The sequence below is a fragment of the Diceros bicornis genome, chromosome X (assembly GCF_020826845.1).
Source record: "Diceros bicornis minor isolate mBicDic1 chromosome X, mDicBic1.mat.cur, whole genome shotgun sequence".
In the NCBI taxonomy this organism is placed as follows: Eukaryota; Metazoa; Chordata; class Mammalia; order Perissodactyla; family Rhinocerotidae; genus Diceros; species Diceros bicornis.
The window spans coordinates 25270557-25294058 of record NC_080781.1 but is presented as its reverse complement, the minus strand read 5'-3'; the positions used below and the strand labels follow the sequence as shown (position 1 = coordinate 25294058).

Sequence of the window (23502 nt, the reverse complement as noted above, 5' to 3'; positions counted from 1 at the left end):
AACATTCTGCCCTCTGCAAGTTCCTTTATGATTGATTTTGCATCATCTTCAACATGAATATGTATTAGCTGCTTATGTCACTGATTTCAAACATAAAGCTAAATGGTAAGGGATGAATTTCCTGGGAGCATCAGCTTTCTGTTTCTGAAAGATAGAATTACACAGTTAAAATAAAACTAATTCTTTATACAATAAAATTAATTGCTTTAAACAGTTTCTCATCTAATTTAAAAACTATTGTATGTAAATAATATGTATTTTGAAAATACTGATTTCTGTTGGTATTCATATGTTTGACCTCCTGAGTTCATATATAAACACTTTGATATTAATGTGTTGCTTATGTTCACAAACTGAAACCAAACACTTGATTCTGAATGTAGCATTGCAAATTAAATACAGTGAATTAACATTTAAATACAAGGGGACCCCATAATAAGTTTCACAGATTTGTTTTGACTCTTTAGAAAATAACATTTTGTATAATACAAGGTGACAAAACATATTTGATGACACATCCTGTCCTTCCCTTTGGTTTGGAAGCCTTCAATGTAAATTTCATTTTGACTTGTGTTGATTCACCCTTTTGAGTTAACTTGCCTGGCATTTGCACATAATCTCATTTGCAGAAAAATTATAGAGGGAAAAGAGGAAGTAGAATATTAAACAAAAACAGCCACAAACACATTCATGCCTTTCCAGGAAGTGATCAAATATAGGGCTTGATTTTTTTGTGTTTTTTCTTTTTTTTTTTTTTTTGTTTTGTTTTGTTTTGTTTCTTTTGTTTTGTTGTGTGTTTATAGATATATATATATTTATATAAGGGTACATCAACTCATTTAGAAAACGGAAACAACACTCTCTCCCCCATTTTCATGCCCTTGGTCTTCTCTTCTTAGCACTCTGTAGTGGTCACTGTGAAGTGACTAGCACACTTTTGGGTCTGGAGTGTATTCTGACGAGCAGTGAATTAAATGTTAAGACAGTTAGACCCACCCCCACCCCTCCTCAGAGTTTACACATCATGCCGCCATTAGAAGGATAGAGGTGGGGAATGAGGCGGGACAAGGAAGAGATTCAGGGCTCTGATTGGTGGGGCCCTCCTATGAACAAGTGTTCTTCTCATTTTTTTTTCCCAAATGGCAATGCTGGCATTCGTTGCACTGCTCTCTGAAGGCCCACATGGCCCTGCTGATCCTAGGCAGAACCCAAGAGAGGATCCGGTGCTCCTTGTCCCATCGGATAGATTTGTCCAAGCACCCCAAGGAAATGTTAAAAGCAAAACAAAATCAAGAAAAGGAAATAAAACCCATTCTGAAACTAAACTAATGAAGCAAAAAAGGGTTTTCTATCTATACATAAGTCTCTTCTTTAAAAAAATGTAAATTTACAAATTCCAATGACATATAAAACAAAGTCAAAAAATGTAATGCTAAGAGACATGGTAAAACAGGAAGATACTGATGCTACAAAGAAATTGCAAAAAACATATGTACAAGACCCTGTTTTTCCTCGTGTTCTAGAGATTGTAATGCATGTTTTTTAACAGCAGCAGTCGAGGATTTAGTTCCAGGCACTGGACTGCAGACTCCACTCAAGCTCCTAGGGACAGGGTGTCCCTTGCTTTTCTGTCACCAAATCACACTGGATATACTGGTCTCCCTTGGCAACAGCGGCAGGATGGCACTGTTTGTGTGGGCCTCATCTGGATTCTGCTCCCTGCTCGATTTTGTCTGTGGCCGCTGCCCGTTGATGAGTGTCATAGGGATGTTACAATAGGTATGCTGATTTCCTATGGAGGTAAGAGGCAGGGTGCCGGTAGGAGGTACGTCGTACTCATAGCTTCGGTAGTAGTGTTTCTGACGCATTTGTGAATGGTACGTGTTGTGAAAGGTGGAACGGAGATCTGGATGGGCAGTGGCTAGAGCTGTGGAGGTAGCCGCGGCCATCGAAATGGCCGAGACAGTCTGCAGCTCCCCGAAAGGCCCCTGCTCACTAACATCTAAAGCCTGCTCGTGTGTAATGGGTTCTATCCTCTTAAAAGGCATTTCATATTGTAAACGTTTCCAGAACTTAGAGTTCAACTTGTTGCATTTTGGTCCATGCCATTTAATAACCGTCAGGAGCTTGATGGTGTGCTTGAGGGCCTCCACCTCCTGGTAGTTCATAATTCCTCGTAGTTCACTGCATTCAATTAGTATCACTTTAATTTCTCCAGTCACAAGCATGTTTCGAAGTCTGGTCTCCAGCTCAAAGATGCTCCAGCCCCTTCTGACTACGTAATTTGGGGTCATGACAATAATCAGCCGCTTGCTTTGATCTACACACCTTGCCACATCTTCAATGTATGCTACAAAAGAGAAAAGTGTTTATCAGAATGAGTAAATCAAACATTTGGTCTAGAAAGCCCTGATAGAGTCTCTTTTACACATTAAATGAGAATTGTTGTTTGTTGGGTAACACCTTGAGAAGATGAAAATAGCCAATGATCACTTTGAAGAGTATGGGCTTGGCTTCTCTCAATGTTAGAAATGTTTTTCCCAGGTACAGATCTCTCATTTGGTTTCTTTAAATGTCAAGGCTCATAAAATAAGATGCTTTATGGAATAATGGAAGTAGTTCCTCAGAGGTATCAAAAATTAAGTTTCACATGAACACATAATGACATTTCTTTCTTGAGAAAAATTGAGATACAATTTTTGACGTAAAGAACCAAAAGTTAAAGTTCTGTCTAAAAATGATGACTACACAGACAGACACAAGAATATGCACACTCTCAAATGAAAACATTAACTTACTTCCAGTTGGGATTAAATCTCTATCTGGTATAAACAATTTATATCCATAATGTTTTTCAAGCATATCAGGTAGGATTTCAAGAGCAAAGCGTTCTTCTTCCCCAGTCTCTTGATTCCACTGATCAGGATCCACTTTGGTGTATGATAAGTATGCATCATAATCTTTATTGTCTGTCAAAAACATTACAGAGTAAAGTTGAAGTCACTACTCTACAAAGAAAATAATAGGACACGAAAACATTCACTTCTTTTCGTAAACATCTCCAAATGTCCTGCTTTAGGGAGACCAAAGACAGAAGGCTTCATTAATTTTCAACAAGAAATCAATAATGCCAAATATTCTGGAACTAATTTAGAGGTATAAGGGGTCACATTTCCATTTGTTGTCGTCGTTGTGAAGACAGTAGAAAAAATCAATGAAAAGGGCAATGATATGTTAACTGCCAACATTTTTGATGCACAGATCAAAGAGAATCTTGACTGCTTATAAAAGCCATATATTTGGATGGTATGCTTTTACTCTAATTAATCATACATTCACACAATCCTGCTTTTGGTCATTTTACCCTGTTGAAAAAAAGAGAGAAAACTGCACCTGGCTTGACTGTGGAGGAATAATTTTTAGATTTTATGCACCGTGCTGATTTTCTGTTGGGAGAAAATAAAACCAAACTTGGAATAATTAATTTTTTATTGGGAGCTGATGCTTGGATTTTGGAACTGAGAATATTATTACACTGAATAATTATAGAAAATTATCAAATTATTTTTCATGTTAATCAGTTTGACTATAAGAATAAAAAATTACAATATAAATAAATGAAACAGCTCTAAAATCTGATTTCTTTCCTCATTCTTCACCCTCTTTTTTTATTTTTGGTGAGGAAGATTGGCCCTGAGCTAACATCTGTGCCAATCTTCCTCTATTTTGTATGTGGGTCACTGTCACAGCATGGCTGATGAATTGTGTAGGTCCGTGCCCTGGATCCAAACCCATGAAGCCAGGCCGCTGAAGCAGAGGGCACTGACCTTAACCGCTACGTCACCAGGCTGGCCCCTCTTTATCTTAATTTTTTAACATAAACATCCCAAGTTTCTCATTTGTTGTTTCTAAGAACAAGAAGTCATTTATCTTCTACATAGTCTCTCATTGGTCAATTTCCTCTTCAGAATATAATACCAGGATTCATCATTCACCTCAATTTTAGATATTGTCAACAAGCTGAGTCTACCAGTATCAATAGCCTTAGCCCTCTTTTGTGCTTCCCTGATGATTGTCAGTGTATTACTTGATTATTAGATCAAGTTGAATTGCAATAACCGTAAATTTCAGAACAAAATGAACCTTGCATTTGGCCTAGAAAATTTAAAACCTTTGAGGTATGAAACATCAGAGATAGAGGGACATCCTTGACTATCGTTCTGGGAGGCTTTTGGACACTCTTTTTGACTTCAGGGACACTAAAGCTCACTTCTGGAGATCACTATGTGTGTTCATTTTAGTACTCTGATAATCCTGAGCCATTTAGAAGTCATTCTGTGATTATAACTTGTTAGGGCAAACTCAGAAAACTGTTTACTGTGCCTAAAGTTAACATAGGTATATAAGAAGCTAACAAGTCCACTATAGGATCCCTGAAGCAAAACTTTTAGCTATGGAAGATTTTTTTTTTAAAGAAGCTTTAAATTAAAAAAAAAAAGGTTTAGAAAATAGTAACTATCCCAAATGTGTCATATTTTGGTATTTGGTATTTTCTTTATTCTTCAATCAGGTTATAGTTGTACATATTATAAATATAATTAAATTTTCACCAAAAATAATTATATTTGTTATAGCATATCTATGTACATATGCCAGCTGTCTATAGTGGTACCATTTTGTTGATGTAAAAATTTTAGTTGAGTAAGAAATCATAGAAAATAGCATATAATAAAGCTATTATGTAATATCAGTTAATATTTAATTACGATGTCCATTCATAAGATATTGACATGCCATATCTATGAGATATGAAACTTCCTTTACATTATTGGTCAGTAGCTTCCAGTCTACTAGGAGATGTAGACAAGTCACCAATCCATTTCTAAGGGATAAATGTGTTGCTAAGAGTAGTACAGGTGTTATGGGCCAAAGGGAGGACTCCTTAAGCTAGACTGTAGATTGTAGAATCATTTCACGCATATACTATTTTCCTTCTGGGAGGTTGTTCTCTTCCAGTTAGCCACAAAGTACTATAAAGTGTTGAAGTTTGCCCAAATCTGGGATGTATGATGACTAGATCCTCATTCTTTACCCTTTGTCTTCTCTAGGCTTAAAAGTATTTGAAAACCAGGTCAATATGAACACCAATTAGAATAGAGCACTTATGACTCAGAAGAGATGTAAACAACTGGTCCACCAATACTGGTAAGTTCCATCTGGATATCACTTTTGTTCACATGACACTGTCTGTTTCTGGTTCCCCTGCCTCTTCCATGAACATCTCTTTTCCAACCCATAAATGCCAGCATTTCTCAAGATGTTTTCAGTGACCTGTTCCATTTTTCTCTCAGCCCATTTTCCCTTAAAAATCACCTTTCCTCCCATAACATCAATGATCACTTCTGTGTAGATGTCTCTCTAGTTTAGATGTCCAATCCTGTTTTCTTTCTCATGAGCTACCAACAGTCCCCGAGCTACCAACAGTCCCCCACTCTCACCTGTCACCTAGACCCCTTAATTTGGATGTTCAGCATACACCTCACATTCAACCTGCTCACAATATAACGAGCTTCCCATTTCAAGCTATGTTCTTCACTTTATTTTACTTTAATTTTAACAACAATCTCACTTCTTTAGTCTCCAAACTTCAGATGCATATTCCACTTACCCTTTACATTACCAGTAATCTCATAGTCATTCATTGGTAAAAATCCTTTGGATTCTATTTCCGTCCTAGGTCAGGCCCTACTCACTTCTCAGCTGTTATAATTATATTTTAGTGGGTCTTCTGTCTGTGTTTCATTCTCCTTGTGGTCCATTCCACATAGAGTCACAAAATTTATCTTTCCAAACATCACCACTGATTATGTTTATGATAACTTCAAAAATATTTATGGCTACCCATTGTCAAAAAACCAGCAGCTAAATCTGCAGTCAGTTTCCTTTGAATTGGAGTCTGATATCTCTGAGTTGGAGGTCATTTCTTTTCCCATGTATTATATTATTGTGCTTACATCTTATCTTCTTTCTTTGACCACAAGATCCTTGACTCAGATATGTGACTAGGGTGTAGTAGATGCTCAAACATATCTGTTGATTAAATGAATGAATAGCCTTTCATTTGGGCATCATATGACTTATATCTTATAGCTGGTGTAGAGATTTTCTCAAGACCTGGGCCATTTCCTTTGAGAGATGGCTTTAGTGAAACACACTCCATGCTGCCTGGACTCCTCAAGGAATTACTAGAAGCTGTGGAGTTGGGGTTTAGCAAAGTTCCTTTGGAATAGTCTTGAACTGTACTTGCTCACTGTGACTCAAGGGAAGACCTCAGAGTCCTTGTAAACTCCTCTGGAAAAGTGGTTTTCAGACTTGAGCGGGAATGACAACAATTTGGAGGGCTTGTTAAAATACAGACTGCTGGGCCCCACCTCCAGAGTTTTTCATTCAGTAGGTCTAGAATAGGTCCTGAGAATTTGTATTTATACAAGCTCTCAGGTGATGCTGCTGCTGGTCCAGGGACCACAATTTGAGGAACTCTGCTCTAGGACAGGGTATAGGCACCCAGATGTCTCAAAGGCATCAAAGAACTGCAGTCAGCTGCCAGGTAATTCACTAGAGTGCCACAAAACACTGTAACACTGTAGCCTCAGCTCCATGATAAGTGGTCATTATACTTACAAGACATGTACTGTAAATAAAATAGCTGAAAACCCACACTTTCATCAAAAAGGGGATAGATTCTTGCCTAGACTAATATATATGGTAACCATATTAAGCTTAAATGAAACTCAGGAATTGGTGCTATGGCCTCAGCCAATTTTCTATCTCTTTATGTCATCTGGATGAATTTATAGCACTTAAGCTAATATCTTCCAGATAAAAAGGAGTTGCTCACATGAAGATTATCCCGGTAATAAATGTGGCTAAAAAGCCCCCTGTGAACATCTGCAACAGCATCCTCAAATCAATGGGACACCTGATTGATATCTAATTCCTCTCTTTCCCCAGAATCTATGTCAGTACAGTACTGGGCTAGGCATTATTTACCACCAGAAGCAAACTCCTCATTTGAAAGTTAACAGACTGTAAATACCATGCCAGATACCATACTGAATTCAGCAAGATTTTTTGACTCAAAATCATACGGATTCTAAGGTTTCTTTCTTTTTCCCAATTACCAGCTGAATATGAACCTTGGGTAATATCTCTTAGATTGTTTTTTAATATCTATAAGGACATATATTGACTAATCTTAATGTATAAAAGCTTCATGTGACTGGAGAAACTTTGAGAAATTGACATTTTTATAACCAGTGAAAAAACAAAATTATGCTCAGATTTTTAAATGATAGGTCTGTGATATTTTAAATTCAATTTAAGTTTATAAACAGCTTAAAATAGTCATAACAGGTTAGTACATGAGTATATTTCTTATTCTGAACTTTACACTCTAAATTTCATTTTCTATAATTTAAACTCTCAACTATAATTCTGTTCACTGCAGAGATAGAAAACAACTGGTGTACATGCTCTTTGTAATAATTTTCATAAACTCAAATAGAGTCATTGATTTACTCTTTCCATGACTTTCAAGAGATTCTGACTCTTACATCCCACAAAAAATGAAAAAAAGGAATGACATTCATTAGCAAGATGGTCAGATAAAACATCCCTTGCATGTATCCTCTCAGCTATGGTCCAGAGCCAGTCCTGCCCACACAGGGAACCATCCAATAATCAGGAAGGTGTCCTCCAGGGACCTGGTGGGAGCCACATCCATCTACACACCTGGTAATAGGCCTGCTGATCGAGGACCCAACTGTGGACCCTGAAGCAGACACTTGTCCAAACACTTTCTTACTGAATAAGGTACTAGAGGCAGTCCCATCCATCCAGGGAATAGATAGGATCCTTTCCCACGTGAGTCCCTGGTAACAAGCCTGCCAACCATGGACCTCACTGTAGACCCAGCAACAGCCTAAAAACCAGCTCCAACTCAGCACGACTGCAATTTTGGAGGTGACCCCATTGGCTCGGGGAACAGACAGGGGAAGGATTTTACCTGCTGAAATCAGTCTGTAAAGACTAGAATTGGTCTTTGCTCCTTCAAATGCACAGACACTAATGCAAGAAGAATCAGGCAAATATGACACCACCAAAGGAAACTAAAAAAGCTCTAGTAAACAACCCCAAAGAAATGGAGATCTACAATTTGCCTGACAAAGAATTTAAAATAATCATCTTAAAGAAACTGAATGAAATGCAAAAGAACACAGATAGATAATTTAACAAAATCAGGAAAAGAATGCATAAACAAAATGAAAAGTTTAATAAAGAAATAGAAACAATAATAAAAGAAACAAATAGAAACCCTGGAGATGAAGAATACAATGAGAGAACTAAAAAATTCAATAGACAGCTTCAGGAACAAACTTCATCATGCAGAAGAAGAATTAGAGAACTCGAAGACAGATCATTTGAAATTAGATAGAGGAATGGAAAGAAAAAAGAATGAAGAAAGCCTATGTGAATTGTGGGACACCATCAAGCAAACTAACATTTACACCATGGAGTTCCAGAAGGCTAAGAGAGACGAGTGCAGAGAGCTTATTTCAAGAAATAATAGCTGCAAATTCCCCAAATCTTGGGAGAGAGAAGCACATCTAGGTGCAGGAAGCTCAAAGGATCCCAAGTAAGATCAAACCAAAGAAGATTACCCCAACACACATTATAATCAAAATATTAAAAGTCAAAGACAAAGAGAGAATTTTAAAAGCAGCAAGAGAAAAATGACTCATCACGTACAAGGGAATCCCCATAAGGCTATCAGTGGATTTCTCTGTAGAAACCTTGCAGGCCAGGAGGGAATGGGATGAAATATTCAAAGTGATGGAAGAAAAAAAATGCCCATCAAGAATACTATATTCAGAAAAACTGTCCTTCTGAAATGAGGGAGAGATAAAGATACTCCCAAACAAACTAAAGCTAAGGGAGTTCATCACCACTAGACCTGCCTTAAAAGAAATGCTAAAGGAAGTTCTTCAAGTTGAAATGAAAGGACACTAAGTAACAACATGAAAACAGATAAAAATATAAAACTCAATAGTAAAGGTAAATGTATAGTTAAATTCAGAATACCCTAATACTTTAATGGTGGTACGTGAATCATTTTTGTCTCTAGAATAAAAGCCCCCAAAATAATATTAAAAACAACTATAGTTACAATAATTTATTAATGGATACACAATATAAAAAGATGTAATGTATGATAACAATAGCATAAAATGTGGAAGGAAAAAGTAAAAGTGTAGAGCTTTTGGATGCAATTGAAGGTAAATTGTTATCAACTTAAAATAGACTGTTATATCTATAAGATGTTTTATGTAATCCTCATGGTAACCACAAAGAAAAAACCTATAGTAGATTCACAAAAATAAAAAGAAGGGAATTAAAGCATATGAATAAAATAAATCACAAAGGAAGACAGCAAGAGAGAAAGAAAGAGAACAAGGAACTAAAAAGCACTCAGAAATCAATTAAGAAAATGGAAATAGTAAGTCTTTACCTATCAATAATTAAACATAAATGGACTAAATTCTCCAATCAAAAGACAAAAAGTGGCTAAATGGTAAAAAAAATAAGATCCAACAATATGTTGCCTACAAGAGACTCACTTTAGCTTTAATGACACACATAGGCTGAAAGTGAAAAGAATGAGAAAGATATTCTATGCAAATGGTAACTAAAAAAGAGCAGGAGTGGCTATATTTATATCAAATAAAATAGATTTTCAGTAAAAATCAATCACAAGAGACAAAGAAGGTCACTATATTGTGATAAAGGGTCAATTCATCAAGAAGATATAACAGTTGTAAATATACATGCATCCAATATTGCAGCACCTAAATATTTAATGCAAATATTAACAGAACTGAAGAAAAAATTAGATAGCAATATAATAATAGTAGTGGGCTTCAATACCCCACCTTCAATATTGGATAGATCATTAAGGTATAAAATTAATAAGGAAACAGCAGACCTGAATAACACTATAGACCAAATGGACCTAACAGACATATATGAAACATCCACCCAAAAGTAGCAAAATACACATTCTTCTCAAGTGCACATGAACATTCTTCAGGATAGATGATATGTTGGGCCACAAAACAAGCCTTAACAAAATTAAGAAGATTGAAATCATATCAAATATCTTTTTCAACCACAATGATATGAACCTAGAAATCAATAACAAGATGAAAAAATTCCCAAATATGTGGAAATTAAATGACACGCTCTTGAACAATTGATGGATTAAAGAAGAAAGCAAAAGGGAAATCAGAAAGTATCTTGAGACAAACAAAAAAGGAAATACAACATACCAAAACTCATGGGATACAGCAAAAGCAGTTCTAAGAGGAAACTTCAGAGTGATAAACGCCTACATTAAGAGAAAAGAAAGATCTCAAATAAAAGACCTAACCTAGGAATATACCCCAAGGAATTAGAAAAAAAAGAAAAATCTAAGCCCAAAGTTAGCAGAAGGAAATAAAGATTAGAATAATCTTTATTCTAGATTCTAGATTCATTTATTCTAGAATAAATGAAATAAAGTCTAGAGAGACAATAGAAAAAAAAATCAATGAAACAAAGAGTTGGTTTTTTGAAAAGATACACAAAATTGAGAAACCTTTAGCTAGACTAACCGAAAACAAAAGAGAGAGAAAATAAATAAACAAAATTATAAATGAAAAAGGATACATTACACCTGGCACCACAGAAATACAAAGGATCATAAGAGGCTACTATGAACAATTATATGCCAACAAATTGGATAATCTAGAAGAAACTGATAAATTCCTAGAAACATACAACCTCTCAAAACTGAATAATGAAGAAATAGAAAATCTGAACAGACTAATAACAACCAAGGAGATTGAAACAGTAATAAAAAACCTCTCAACAAAGACGAGCCTATAACTAGATGATTTCCCTGGTGAATTCTATCAAAATTTAAAAAAGAATTAATGCCAATCCTTCTCAAACTCTTCCAAAAATTGAAGAGGTGGGAACACTTACAAACTCATTCTATGAGGCCAACATTACCTTTATACCAAAGCCAGGCAAGGACAGTACAAGAAAAGAAAATGACAAGCCAATATCCCTGAGGAATATAGGTACAAAAATTCTCAAGAAAATACTAGCAAACCAAATTCAACAGCACATTAAAAGGATAATACAACATGATCAAGTGGGATTTATCCCTGGGATGCAAGGATGGATCAATATATGCAAATCAATAAATGTGATATGCCACATTAATAAAATGAGGGATAAAAATCATATGATCCTGTCAATAGATTCAGAAAAAGGGTTTGACAAAAATTTATAATTTCATTATAAAAGTGGTCAACAAATTGAGTATAGAAGCAACATAACTCAACATAACAAAGGCCACATACGACAAACCCACAGCTAACATCATACTCAATGGTGAAAAGCAGAAAGTTTTTGCTCTAAATTCAGGAACAAGACAAAGGCACCCACTCTCACTACTCTGATTCAACATAGTACTGAAAGTCTTAGCTAGAGCAATTAGGCACGAAAAAGAAATAAAAAGTGCTCAAATAGGAAAGAAAGAAGTAAAATTTTCTGTTTGCAGATCTTATATATAGAAAAGCCTAAACACTCCACCAAAACAATATTAAAACTACTCAACAAACTCAGTAGTTTCAGGATACAAAATCAACATGCAAAAATCAGTTGCATTTCTATACACTAACAACAAATTATCTGAAAAAAAATAAAGAAAATAATCCCATTTACAGTAGCATCAAAAGTAATAAAATACTAAGGAATAAATTTAACCAAAAATGTGAAAGATCTGTACATTGAAAACTATAAGACATTGATAAAAGAAATTGAAGAAGAAGGAAATGGAAAATTATCCCATGTTCATGGATTAGCATAATTAATATTGTTAAAATGTCCATGCTACCCAAAGCTATCCATGCATTCAATATAATCCCTATCAAAATTCCAATCACAAATTTCACAGAAATATAAAACAAAAAATCCTAAGATTCATATGGAACCAAAAAGATCCTCAATAGCCAAAGCAATCTTGAGAGAAAAGAGCCCAGCTGGAGGCATCACACTTCCTGATTGTAAACCATACTACAAAACTATAGTAAACAAAACAGTATGGTACTGGCATAAAAAACGATGCATAGACAAATGGAACAAAATTGAGAGCCCAGAAATAGACCTATGCATATACGGTCGACTAATATTTGACAAGAGGGCCAAGAATATTCAATGGGCGAAGGATAATCTTTTTAATAAATAGTGTTGGGAAAACTGGATATCCACATAAAAAGAATGAACTCGGACCCCTATGTTACACCACTCACAAATGTTAACTCAAAATGGATTAAGGACTTAAATGTAAGACCTGAAACCATAAAACTCCTAGAAGAAAACATAGGGAAAATCTCTTTGACATAGGTCTTGGCAACAATTCTTTGGATATGACACACAAAACACAAGCAACAAAAGCAAAAATAAACAAGTGGGACTACATCATACTAAAAAGCATCTGCACAACAAAAGAAACAATCAACAAAATGAAGAGGCAACCTACAGAATGGGAGAAAATATTTGCAAACCATATATCAGATAAGGGGAGGGTTAATATCCAAAATATATAACAAACTCACACAACTCAGTAGCAAAAAGACTAATTATCCAATTAAAACAATCCAGGACCCAGGGGCCGGCCCGGTGGCGCAAGCGGTTAAGTGCGCGCGCTCCGCTGCGGCGGCCCGGGGTTCGCTGGTTCGGATCCCGGGCGCGCACCGACGCACTGCTTGGTAAGCCATGCTGTGGCGGCGTCCCATATAAAGTGGAGGAAGATGGGCACCGATGTTAGCCCAGGGCTGTCTTCCTCAGCAAAAAAAAGAGGAGGATTGGCGGATGTTAGCTCAGGGCTGATCTCCTCACAAAAAAAAAAAAAAAAAAAAAAAAACAATCCAGGACCCAAATAGACATTTTTTATTATCAAAAGATAAGAGACAAGTGTTGGCGTGGATGTGGAGAAAAGGAAACCCTTGTTCTTCACTGTTGGTGGGAATGTAAATTAGTGCAGCCGCTATGGAAAATAGAATGGAAGTTCCTCAAAAAATTAAAAATAGAATTACCATATGATCCAGCAATCCCACATCTGGGTATACGTCTGAAAGAAACAAAATTACTATCTCTAAGAGATATCTGAAACCCAATGTTCGTTGCAGTATCATTCACAATAGCCAGAATATGGAAACGACCTGAGTGTCCATGGACAGATGACTGGATAAAGAAAATGTGGTTTTTATATATATATATTTATATATAAATATATATATAAATATATTTATATATAAATATATATATATATTTATATATATATATATAATGGAATATTATTCATCCATAAAAAGGAAGGAAATCCAGTGTTTTGTGACAACTTGGATGGACCTTGAGGGCATCATGCTAAGTGAAATAAGTCAGACAGAGAAAGGTAAATACTGCATGATCTCACTTACATGTAGAATCAAAAATGCTGAACTCATAGAAACAGAGAGTAGAATGGTGCTTGCCAGGGGCTGGGGGGTGGGGAAAAGAGAGGCATGTTGGTCAAAGGGTATAAACTTCCAGCTATACGATGAATAAATTCTGGGGATCTAATATACAGCATGGTGAATATGGTTAACAATACTGTATTATATACTGGAAAGTTGCTGAGACTGTAGATCTTAAATGTTCTCACTACAAAAAAAAAATAGTTATGTGAAGTGATGGAGCTTTAACTAACCTTATTGTGGTAATCATTTCTCAATATATATGCCTATCAAAGCATCATATTGTACACCTTAAACTTACACAATGTTACATGTATAACATTGTGTTACGTATATCTTAATATGTGTTACATATATCTTAATACAGCTGGGCGGAAAAAAGAAATGCAAAAAACCCAACACCCAATCAATCAAATAGTTGCTTTGTTACTTAAAGGCAAACAACTGGTCCGGTAGAATTTTCTAGGTCATTTAGACCTAGGTTTAAATTCTGTCTTTCTAGTTGTGTGATTCTCTGAGTATCAATAAAGTAGTCAACACAGCACTTGCTATTTAATAAATATTCAATAAATGGTTAATGAATCTGTTATTATCATATCACCGTAGTAAGACATTACTTCAAAATATTAGCTAAACTTTCTTTCCTTGTTCTTCTTCACACTCTTTGTCTTTCCTTACACTCAGGAGTATTCTATGTATTCCCCTTTCAGGGGAATTTTCCACCACTGGAAGAGTAGATAATTCTTCAACCATAATAGCACGTGGAAGGATCTAAGGGGATGTGACTAAGCTTTAGAGGCATCTAAATCATGTTCTACTATTCAAAACACGTCAAATAAAAACTACACTGGAAATTGGGTAAAATCATTCATATCATTCGAAACACAAAATAAACATATTCAAAACAGGGTTAATAGGTAAAACGAGACGACGTAATCTACTTTTTCAAATATCTTCTACTGTGCTCATTGTGCAAACGACAGCAGATCTTTAGAGTATGCTGAACATACTAAATTTTTAAAAGGTAAAAAATAATAGGGAACCAGTGTTCAACAAAATAAAGACTTTGAAAAGAGACCTATTTTCAAATCCCATCTTGGCCACTTACAGTAATACTTGTGTTATCTTCTTCCCTAAGTTATTTAACCCCTGGGAGCCTCAATTGCCTTATTAGTAAAATTGAGATTATAATATTGACCTCAGAAGTTTTTGAGGCTTATTAGCAAGAATGATTTTAAGAACGCTTAGCACTTTGTTTGGCACTTATTCAACAATAGTTCTGACATTGACAATTTTCTCATATTTCTTTGAAGCAGTAGCAAGAAAATTGATAATTTGTATCAACAGGTAAGAAAGTTAGAAAGAACAAACAGAGAGGAATGTTAGGGTTGCTAAATAAGCTTCTCCTCTTCACAAGTCTGACAACCTTCAGTTCTACTTGTGGATTTATTCCAGAGGACCCTGGAAATGTGGTAACATGGGCAATTGCTTCATTTTCCTTTCTACCATTTAATGCAAACTGACAGTGAATGAAAATAAAAGTTTATAAATATGCTCAAGAAATCTTTACCATCTGCACTATTCATTGTCAGTTTGCATATGCTTCCTATATTGCAAATTTATCTTATGCATGAATCACTTTCAAATGACCAAAAAGGAAAAAACTTCAGTCCTCTAATGGGTGGTTTAGGGAGCTCAATTTTAAGGACCCAAAATTCCTCTTAAATTGTACACATATTCATGACTGACCAGAGGCAAATAATAATTACAATTTCTATGAAAACAATATTCACTTGTCCAATTTGAGTAAAAATATTAGATGTATTATTGTGAAAACAATGTACTTGTGTACTTTCCTATCTGTTGGTCCACACTTGGAATAAAAATTAGCCTGTCTAAATATAGCTAAACAAACAGGATTGAAAAGACTGCTGGATGAATTCCAAAATATTTGGTACAGTTTATTATAACTGATCAGTCTAAACAAGGAACAAATTGAGATTCACTTCAAACTACTGGGCTAGGGAACACAATTAAAAGAGACACTCCTTACCCATGGAAAAGTAAAGCTGGCCTTTCAGTACTGATTACAAGGTGAGAGGAAATGAACATTCTGATAGCATTGCAATCAGTGTTTGTAATTCACAAGTGCTGCTTGGAATACGATTCTTAAAAGGGTAGGTGTCGCTTTACAATTTTTAGAGAAAAATACCCATTGCCTCCAAAGCATCACACATATAGTTCCATATAAAAGATAGATTAACAAACTGAACGTTGAAAGATTATAAGAGCTGCTGCCATTGGTTATGCAGGTAACTTTTCTTTCCTCTCAATAAAACAAAGGCAGGAAACAAATCAGAATATTCAAAAAGAACATTAAAAGAGGGAACTTATCTTACCTCCATCCAGCTCCTCAGCCCCAAAATGATTCCTATAAAAGAGCATGATTTCTATCTTGTAACACTTGTAGATGGTCACCAAACAAACAAGCAGCAAAAGGATAGCACCAAGTCCTCCAGCAAGTTCGACTGTGTACATTAGCTCTAGAAAAAAAAATCACGAGGGAATTATACCATATTCACATCCAAAATCATAAATTCAACTGGATTTCACAGCTTTGTGGATGAGACCAGATGTGGGTAATGGATTAACACAACCCCTTCCCTTTCTGCATGAGAATTTGACCTTTTGATAACTTTCTAGCTCTGTTTCCTTGGTAACCAGATAAAGTGGTATGTGGTAACTATGTTGCTAAGCAACACTGCTTATGGTAAAAATGAACCTATGTTGGTAGATTGCATTTGGGCTGAGAGAATTATAAATATCTAATTGGAAACTATAATTTGGGGCTTGCCTAAGTACAGTAACTCTCATATATAAACAAACACATCCCTTGTGGGAATCCTGCAAGCTATGCTTATGGGATTGATAAAAGAAATATTGGTTCCTGTGGATATGAAGCTTTTAAGCCAGCATGGCTTTTGCACTCACCCATTGTGAATGTTGATCCTTCTCACCTGAGCTGTCATCTGGGGGTTGGGGCTGAGGGGAGGTGTGGGGTCAAACAGCACAGTTCCTGAAGGGAAGTATGCCTGAAGAGCATAGAGTGTTGAGTGGACTACCTGATGAATGCTGTCCGCTGGTTTCTGCCAGGAACGACGACTCCTGTCCTATATCTTTCTGAATAGAGTGGCGCCAATGTGGCCTACTGCAGACTTGGAGGCTAAGTGCTTACTTGGGCTTAAGAAATAGGCTCCCGAGCAGATGTCACACCAGAATATGTGTTGAGAGGAGTATTAGGGATGCTACATAAACTGCTTTCACTTAGATACTCTAAATTTCCTTTCACTTAGATACTCTATTTTTCTTTTCCTTTGTTTCCCCCTTTACTAGGCATGCTACTACAGTCTATCCAAAAGAGGAATTTTCTTGACACTCACTGTATACAAGTTCTCTTTTTCCTATTGAATATCTATATTACATCAAAAAATTATCAGACAATTTTGGGGATAAAATATTCACTTCTTTTTTCTCCTTTAGAGCTCATGGACATTGTAACAAAATCAAGGCTACTGGAATTTAAACATAAAGTCAGAATGCACAGATTTTGAAACTCACTTTAACTAAGTGCTTGTGTATGCATGTTGTCCTTGATCATCATAGTCCAAACATTGTTATTGATGGGGAGCCCTTGTTCCCTGCAGTTGACACTAACTTGAAAAGTACTAGTTTCCTTAATTACCATGAAAGATAAATATTCTTGAAATTATGGCTCTAAAATAACGGTATTTTTGATTCCATAATTTAGACTCCATCAATGGGTTATCTAATTTTGCAACATAGTCAATGTAGGCTTAGACTGAGAACTATAAAATAAACTATGGTTTTGCAGTGACAACTACTCTTGGGTTACAAGAGTAGTTGAGATCTTGCAAAGAGGGTGAAATCATCATAGGTACAATGTAGTACCAGTGATAAATAATCTGAAAAGTGTGGCCATCATTTTACCACAAGGATATTTTGTGTGTGTGTGTGTGGGTGTGGGTGTGGGTGTGGGTGTGTGTTTTTGCATGCAATGTCCCTTTCCCTGTGATAATTACAGAAAGAAATGCAGCCATATTTCTCATTATCTAGTCCATTTCTAATTCAACAGTTTAATAAAAAACACATATAACTACTCTTTAATCAAGTGTATTTTTCTGCTCTTGTTAAAATTAAATGGGAAATAGAAGAAAATCTTATTAAAAGTGATTGGACTTTATGAATTTAAGAAAGAAAAATAAAGTGAGTTATTAAATCTTTTAGAGTCTAAATAAATTAATATGAAGTGTGAAATACTGAAAAGAACCTCCAGGAAATTTTTATATTTTGTATTTATAAATATCAGACAGCTTTATCTGATGAATCTTGTGAGGGACTATACAAGATAGTACTACAAAAGTACCAGGAATGAAATACAAAACGCTCTTCAGTATAATGGTTTCCCACTACTATTCGAACAGAAAGGATAAGTGGGTAGATAACTCTGTGGGGTGCACTGAGTCTTGTTCTCTCATGATATGAGTTAAACTCCACCACACATAGAAGCCTGCATAAAACTCTTAACTTATGTCCATGGGCTAATTTATACACCAGAAAAATCTGATTTAAATTTTACTGGATATGATGGGAGGGATAATCTTTGGACTATGGCTTCTTTTAAGATTCATTCTGTTTTATAATTTAATGCATTAAACACTGGGAATTTATCATTCAAAAATTTATTGCGTGAGAAAAGAAATGGAAAAATAATGAAGAATGCTTAACTTACACTCTCAAACACTGCTAGTGGAAGTGCCCAAAGGTACTACCATATTAGAAAATTTGGGGTCGTTTCTAATGAAGTTAAATATGGAGCCACTCTATGACTAGCAATTATACTCCTAAGTATTTACCTGAAGGAAACACAAGGAGATGTCCACAAGGAGACCTGTACGAGAATATTTAGAGTAGTCTTATTCATAGTAGGCACAACTGGAAACAACCCAAATGTTCATTAACAGGAGGTAATGAATAAACTGTTGTGTGTCCATATGATAGAATATATTTAGCAATAAGAAGAATAAACTACTTACACATGTGTGAATCTCACAAAATTATGTTAGGTGAAGGAAGCCAGACACAAAGTAATACCTTCTGTATAATTCTATTTAAATGAAGTCCAAGAACAGGCCAAAATAAATCATAGTGATAGAAATCACAAAATGGATGCTTTGGGGAAGAGTGACAGGAAAATTTATTGGAAGGGGGCAAGAGGGAACTTTCTGGGGGAAAAGAAATATTCTGTATGTTTTTTATACTTGTGTGGATACACAAGTATGTACGTTTGTCAAAGCTCACTGAGCTGAACACTTAAGATCTGTGCATTTTGCCTTATGTTAATCATACTTCAATTCTTTAAAAATTTGATTTTTTAAAAAAGAGCCGTTATAAGTTCTAACCTGAGGCCTGTGTGGGGAGAAGCTGTAAAGAAAGCTGGGAGTCAGGACAACGGCTGTGCTGTAGATAACTGCCAAGGCAGGGAATGGTTCTTTTATGTTTCCCCAAGCATACCCTTTAATTCTGGAGGCATGGCCCCAGGCCTGGACATCTAGCATGCCTTACATGCCCATACCTAGTTGAATAGCTTTTGAAACAATCAAAACCTGTGCCTGAAACACGATCCTATTAAATCCATAAGCAGAATTCTCATTTTCGTGAGAGAGCATTTATAATACTGGTTTCTATACACAATTTTTTAACTTTTAAGAATTGAATCTGTATAAAGTAGAGAAAAATTATATGAAAGTAAGTGATTACTTTTAAAAAAGTAATTGCCCAAATGTGAATTTTTCCCATTGCTAGATGTCATGAGCCACTCGAAAAATTATATATACTACCTTGAATACACTATTTACTAGGCCAATCAATAATATTGTGTGAAATGTAATGAGAAAAAGAGAGCAGGGTTGATGTATCTTAGCAATTACAGAAATGATCCTGTGTCACATGAATACTTCCTTTAAGGTACAAACATTTGAAAAGTTATATATACCTAGAGCATGAGCAGTAAGCCAGAATAAGTCTTCTGAGCCATATGATAGTCATTTACTAATAATAGGGATACCAAAAACTGGTCCAAAGAAACAGCATTTACAAGGAGCTAATTTATCCTGAGATCCTGAGAGTATCTTAGATTTCTTCCGGATACTTCTGCAGTGTTACATGCAGAAGCATGGTGTTCTTATAACGTCTTGGAAGTCAGAAAAGAAATGTGTCTTTCCCCACGGTACACACACCAATGCCTACTATTCAGTTACTACATTATTTTTATGCAAGAATAATTTACATGCCTTCATATTATGTGTGCACGTTAAATTTTCTCCATTTGCTTTAAGTTATTCATGTTGGTTTATATAGCATATGTAAACTCTCCCAAAGAAAGCGATGTATTAGATTTAGTTTCCATATCCTTTTGCTCCAAGCCGGACACATTCATTAATATGAGTGCTACCCATTATTACTGATACGTTGGGTCAGGACAAAATTACTAGGGGTTAAATTCTGTTACAGTTCAAAGAACTGATTTGGGCCCACTACTGTATTTTATCTTTACATTACAGTGTGAATGGTGTTGCCTCAGTAAATGTCATTTTCCCTTTGAAATGGGATCTGCTTTTCAGCTCAAGTTCAAGTTGCCTACAGTGGCAGCATTTAAAAAATAAAAAGATTCCATTTCAGCACAATTCAACATCAGAGGATGGAAAGAGAAAGTGCAGATGTTTTAAAATCTGTTTAGCCTTTGTGTTATTTTGTTAAAATGGTAGACCCTGCCCCCTTTAAGGAACTGATACTGAGTATGGAAAATTGTAAAGCAAAATCACTAGGCAAAACCTAACGGAAACTGGCATTTGGTTAAACACAACAAATGAACAAGTGCCAAAGAGTTACATTTAAGGGCACCAGCAGTCATTTAGTTACAGGCAATTAACAATTGTCCTTGGAAAGCTTCAGTATGGGCTAAGGGAAAACACATTGATTATTGCTGCAGTAGTAGACTGCTTTTAGAATAAATTACTTCAATTTAAAACTAGATTTGCTACAAGCATTTTGAGCAATGACTACAATTTTTTCTTATCAAGACAGTTGGGCCAAGCAACACTTTAAAAGAAATAGCTAATTAAAATAAAGCACATGCCATCTCTTAGTATACTGGATTACATTGAAAATAATAAATGCTTTTGGTTTACACTAATCTTGCTGCAATTACCTAGTATAGTTTGGGATCCTATTTTTTTTTATTGGCCTGTACCTGGTGTTATTGTTTACAAACTTTTTCTGCTAGCTATCTTTGAAGAGGTAAAGAAGTAAACAAAGTTAAATCAAAGTTTATATGTGTTTTTGAACTTTTCACTTGGAGTTTTCATTTTGTCTCTCTCTCTATTTATGTATATAATCTTGTTTAAAGTATAACTGAAGATTTTAGGTGGCTTATTCTTATAGAGTTGATCCTAAAATTGCCTCATTCATTATATAAAGTCCTTTGAAATGCTCTGCCCTGATTTATATGCAGTAAAATGCAAGTTTGTGGGGGAAATGCATGATAGACAATATAATGATCCCAGTTTATTCATTAGCCTCACCAAGTACATTTCTTCTTCTCTTATTGTGTTATAAAGAGCTAAACTTTATAAGGCTTTATCCATCCACATAAATTCATATGCATATTTATTTCTTTGGAGCAGTATAACTTATTTGTTCCTGGCAGGAGGATAATTATGCTCAGCCTACAAAGATATTCAGTTCAATTCTACAATACATCAATGCAATTTAGAAGCAGTTATAATTTTTTTTTGGTGACACATTAAGAAGCTGAATTGCTATTCACATAATAGCAAGAAAATGTTTTGGGAGGGTATAAACTAGTATGTAAAGATAGTAGTTTTGCTCTTGCAAAAGTGCTTTTTGGAACAAGGCAGAATGTACCAAAATAATAATAATAATAATAATAATAATAATAATAATAACGACAATAATAATAATGGAGCAGCTTGATCTGTGCAACCAACCATTGGGGCAAAAGATTACCTTCAAAGTAGTTTATTTTGCCATTTTGGAAAGAGGTTTTCAGCCAAAGTATCAAATTAACTAACTTACTGCCAATCAAGAATGCAAATATGGTCATTGGCTAGGACCCATCATTTGGGCCTAGTTTGACTAAGCTCCCACAAACCCTTGGAACTGAACTGTTACATGTTAATAAACTATCAAAAATGAAAAATAAAATAAAAGACTAGAGGAAAAAAATGCATCATTCTCTATACAGTTTGCTACAGCCTACTATCAGAATGTGCTTTTCCTCTTCCCAACCAGACATTTGTTTTTTCCTATGAAATAGAGAATATTCATAAGTGGTATGTCTTAAAATACAGGTTAAAATGAATAATGACAGCAATTGAATAAAACATGAATCCATGAGTTCATATCAATTATAAACAAATTAATAAAAAGGAAAGCTCTCCCCTGGAGCAGAATGCCAATTGGTAAATATAGAAGAAAGGATAGAGTCAAAAATCACCATTTTCCTGCCATCCTAACAATAATTGATTCAGACAAGAATTATCAACAAAGGCTAAAATTATTGGATGAAAGCTTGATGAGGCAAGATATTCACACGTCTTAAAGTACCTCTCCACTGTATTTATGATTAAAGGAAAAATGGACACCATCTTAAGGAAGTGACCAAAATTAGCATCACCAGTAATGGGACAAAGTGACATCAATGTACATCCTGATGAGATACATTAAGAAGGCACAATATCATTTATGTAGTATTCCAGCTAGAAATGAGTAAATATCTAAAAAGGGAGGAAATATCAAGCAAACTGAAACTGAGGGACATTCTATAAAAAATGAAATCTTCTACTCTTCAAAAACGTCAGTGCCATGAAAGACAAAAAAAAGCTGAGGAACCATGCCAGATTAAAAGAGACTAAAAAGATTTGACAACTAAATGCAATGTGTAATCCTGGGTGGGAAAGATGGTATAAAGAATATTGTTGGGACAATCTTTGAAATGTGAATATAGACTGTATATTAGATAATTGTATTCTATGACTTTCAATTTTCCTGAATTTGATAAAGATTCTCTGGTTTTGTAAGAAAATATCTTTGTTTTTAGGAGATTCACACTGAAGAATTTAGTCACAACGTCTACAATTTACTCTCACGTGGCTTAGCAATAATGTGTTGTGTGTTTGTATACATAGTGCAGCCCTATCTTTTTATTTACCTATCTAGGCAAAGAGAGATAAGGTAAATGTGGCAAAATGTCAATAACAGGTGAATCTAGTTGAAGAGGATATATGGAAATTTATGGTACTATTGCAGGTTTTTTTCAAAATAAAAAGTTAAAAAATAAAAGACAGGTTAAATGGTAAGATCACATTATTGTAAGTGTTATTGTAATTAAAGTGTATTTTGGGTTGATTACTTTTGGATTAAAATTTTATTATTTATAGCTATTCTAATGTAACCTGTACAAAGCCTTCAGTTTAATCTTCCAAAAACATATTGTCACCTTGGAATTTTCCTCAGTAATTGTTAGCCAATCTACATTGCTCATGGGAAAAAGTCTGAACCCCTTGTGTTGGCATTCAAGGTCCTTCCCTTCTTTAATTGAATCAGCTGATTAACCTCCAGCCAGAATCATCCCTTTAACGTGAATTGAATTTGACATGTGTTTTCTCAATTCCGTACCAACCTAGAACTTCTCTTTTCCATTTATCAAAACGCTACCAATCTTGCAAGGCAAGGCTAAGATCTGTAGTCTCAATGAAGCTTTTCCAACTAAAACCGATTC

The 23502-nt window shown here is 35.2% G+C and overlaps 1 protein-coding gene across 1 annotated transcript in view; it reads right to left on the bottom strand.

Moving 5' to 3' along the window:
* Window positions 1–1507: 1507 nt before the first annotated feature.
* Window positions 1508–23502, bottom strand: part of IL1RAPL1 (interleukin 1 receptor accessory protein like 1) — a 585053-nt gene continuing 563058 nt past the window's right edge. The window contains exons 8-10 of the mRNA XM_058535661.1: window positions 16022–16165; window positions 2799–2969; window positions 1508–2350 (exon numbers count right to left, since the gene is read on the bottom strand). Coding sequence (XP_058391644.1) covers window positions 1632–2350; window positions 2799–2969; window positions 16022–16165 — 1034 coding nt within the window. The 3' untranslated portion in view covers window positions 1508–1631. The remainder of the gene's footprint in view (window positions 2351–2798; window positions 2970–16021; window positions 16166–23502) is intronic.